The sequence below is a fragment of the Pediculus humanus genome, genomic scaffold (genome assembly GCF_000006295.1).
Source record: "Pediculus humanus corporis 1103172107642 genomic scaffold, whole genome shotgun sequence".
Classification (NCBI taxonomy): domain Eukaryota; kingdom Metazoa; phylum Arthropoda; class Insecta; order Psocodea; family Pediculidae; genus Pediculus; species Pediculus humanus.
The window spans coordinates 252,819-254,355 of record NW_002987253.1 but is presented as its reverse complement, the minus strand read 5'-3'; the positions used below and the strand labels follow the sequence as shown (position 1 = coordinate 254,355).

At 26.1% G+C, this 1,537-nt stretch overlaps 1 protein-coding gene across 1 annotated transcript; it reads left to right on the top strand.

Annotated features, from left to right (window-relative positions):
- Positions 1-538: 538 nt before the first annotated feature.
- Positions 539-1,056, top strand: Phum_PHUM266330 (uncharacterized protein; the record flags this gene model as incomplete). Its single annotated transcript, XM_002426604.1, has 3 exons — positions 539-576; positions 730-791; positions 929-1,056. The coding sequence occupies 3 exons, from the start codon at positions 539-541 to the stop codon at positions 1,054-1,056; spliced, it is 228 nt and encodes a 75-aa protein (XP_002426649.1).
- Positions 1,057-1,537: the final 481 nt, after the last annotated feature.

Below are 1,537 nucleotides of genomic sequence, written 5' to 3'. Positions count from 1 at the left end.
CGATTTTTTTACCACTCCGCCATTTTATTTTTTATCCTTTCGGAAAAACATCCGGTTTAAATTAATCTACAATCGATAGTTTAAAAAAAAAAATTAAATTCGGATGAGTTGAATTGTTGCCCGGGAGTAAAAGAAAAAAAAAAAATTGATTCTTTTATTTAATAAGTTAAACATGTAAAATGTGAATCACGTAATTAATGAGAATTTTTGTAACAAAAAAATTTTTTTTTTTTTGTTATTATTTGCTAAAATCAAGTTCATTCTAAGGTTGAGTGATCCTTGCAAGATAAATGAAACGTTACGACAACGGCCGATTTGGGATTGAGGGTCGGTCAAGGGTCGATCAAGGGGCTAAAAAAAAAAAAAAATGAAAAAAAAAATTTTTCTTTCTTTTTTTTCTCTTCTCCCGCACTTCGATTATTATTATCATCATCATTATTATTATTATTATTATTATTATTATTATTATTATTATTATTAGAGTACCTCGTAGTGTTTAAATAATATTAAAAATTTATTATTATTTGTATCATATAAAATGTCGAATCCACCGTCCGCCGCCATCATTAACGTGACGTATACAAAAAAAATTTTTTTTTTTTCGAAATTTATTTCATTTATTACCGTCCTTCGCTTAATGTTACCTTAATTTTTTTTTTTTTGGTAAATTTTATTACTTTTTTATTAACATAATTACGTGAAAAAATTTTTTTAAATTTTTTTAATTAGTTTAAAACGGAAAGAGAGAGAAGGGAGAGAGAAGAGTGAGAGGGAAGGGTTTGTTAAAGATGGTAAAAAGTCGTGTGTGGTATAAAAGTTAGTAAAATTAATTACGTAATTAATAAATAAATTATTATTTATTAAAATTACCATTCGTTTTGTTCAGATTATTTAAAAAATTTTATGTGATATTATTATTATTTAAAAGTGCGAATGGTTTTTCGCCGAAAAACGAGAAAAGATTACGGTGGTATAATTATTAGTTGTGGTGGTGGTGGTGGCAACGATGATGATGATTTATATATGAATTTATATACGGGGAAAAACATTTTCTGATTGTGATAGGTCAGAGTTTTATAAGGGATGCGAAGGGGTGGAGGTGGGGAGGAGAAGAATGGGGATCGAAAAGCTTTTCGCTAATACCAGATTTTCATTACCCCCGTGGTCGGTCTCTTGATACACGTGCTTATTTTCCGACTCTTAATGATTAATGAATTCTTCTTACCAATATGAGGGAAAATTCAATTGAATGAATTATGTATCGTGATAACATTGATTACAATTTCTTATTTTTTTTTAAAAAAAAAAAAAAAAACATTATTCACAACAAGATCTAGGAAAAAAAATTCATAACAAATTCGTTAGAAATTTTCCTTTTTTTCTTATAAATAAATAAATCTCGTGGTGATGTATAAAATTTAAAATTTATCGATATTAGTAATAATAATTATTATTATTTGATTTAATTTATTGATAGAAAAATAAAAAAAATATTTATTTTAATAACATTAACATTGCTTTTTCTTGTCGTGCTGAA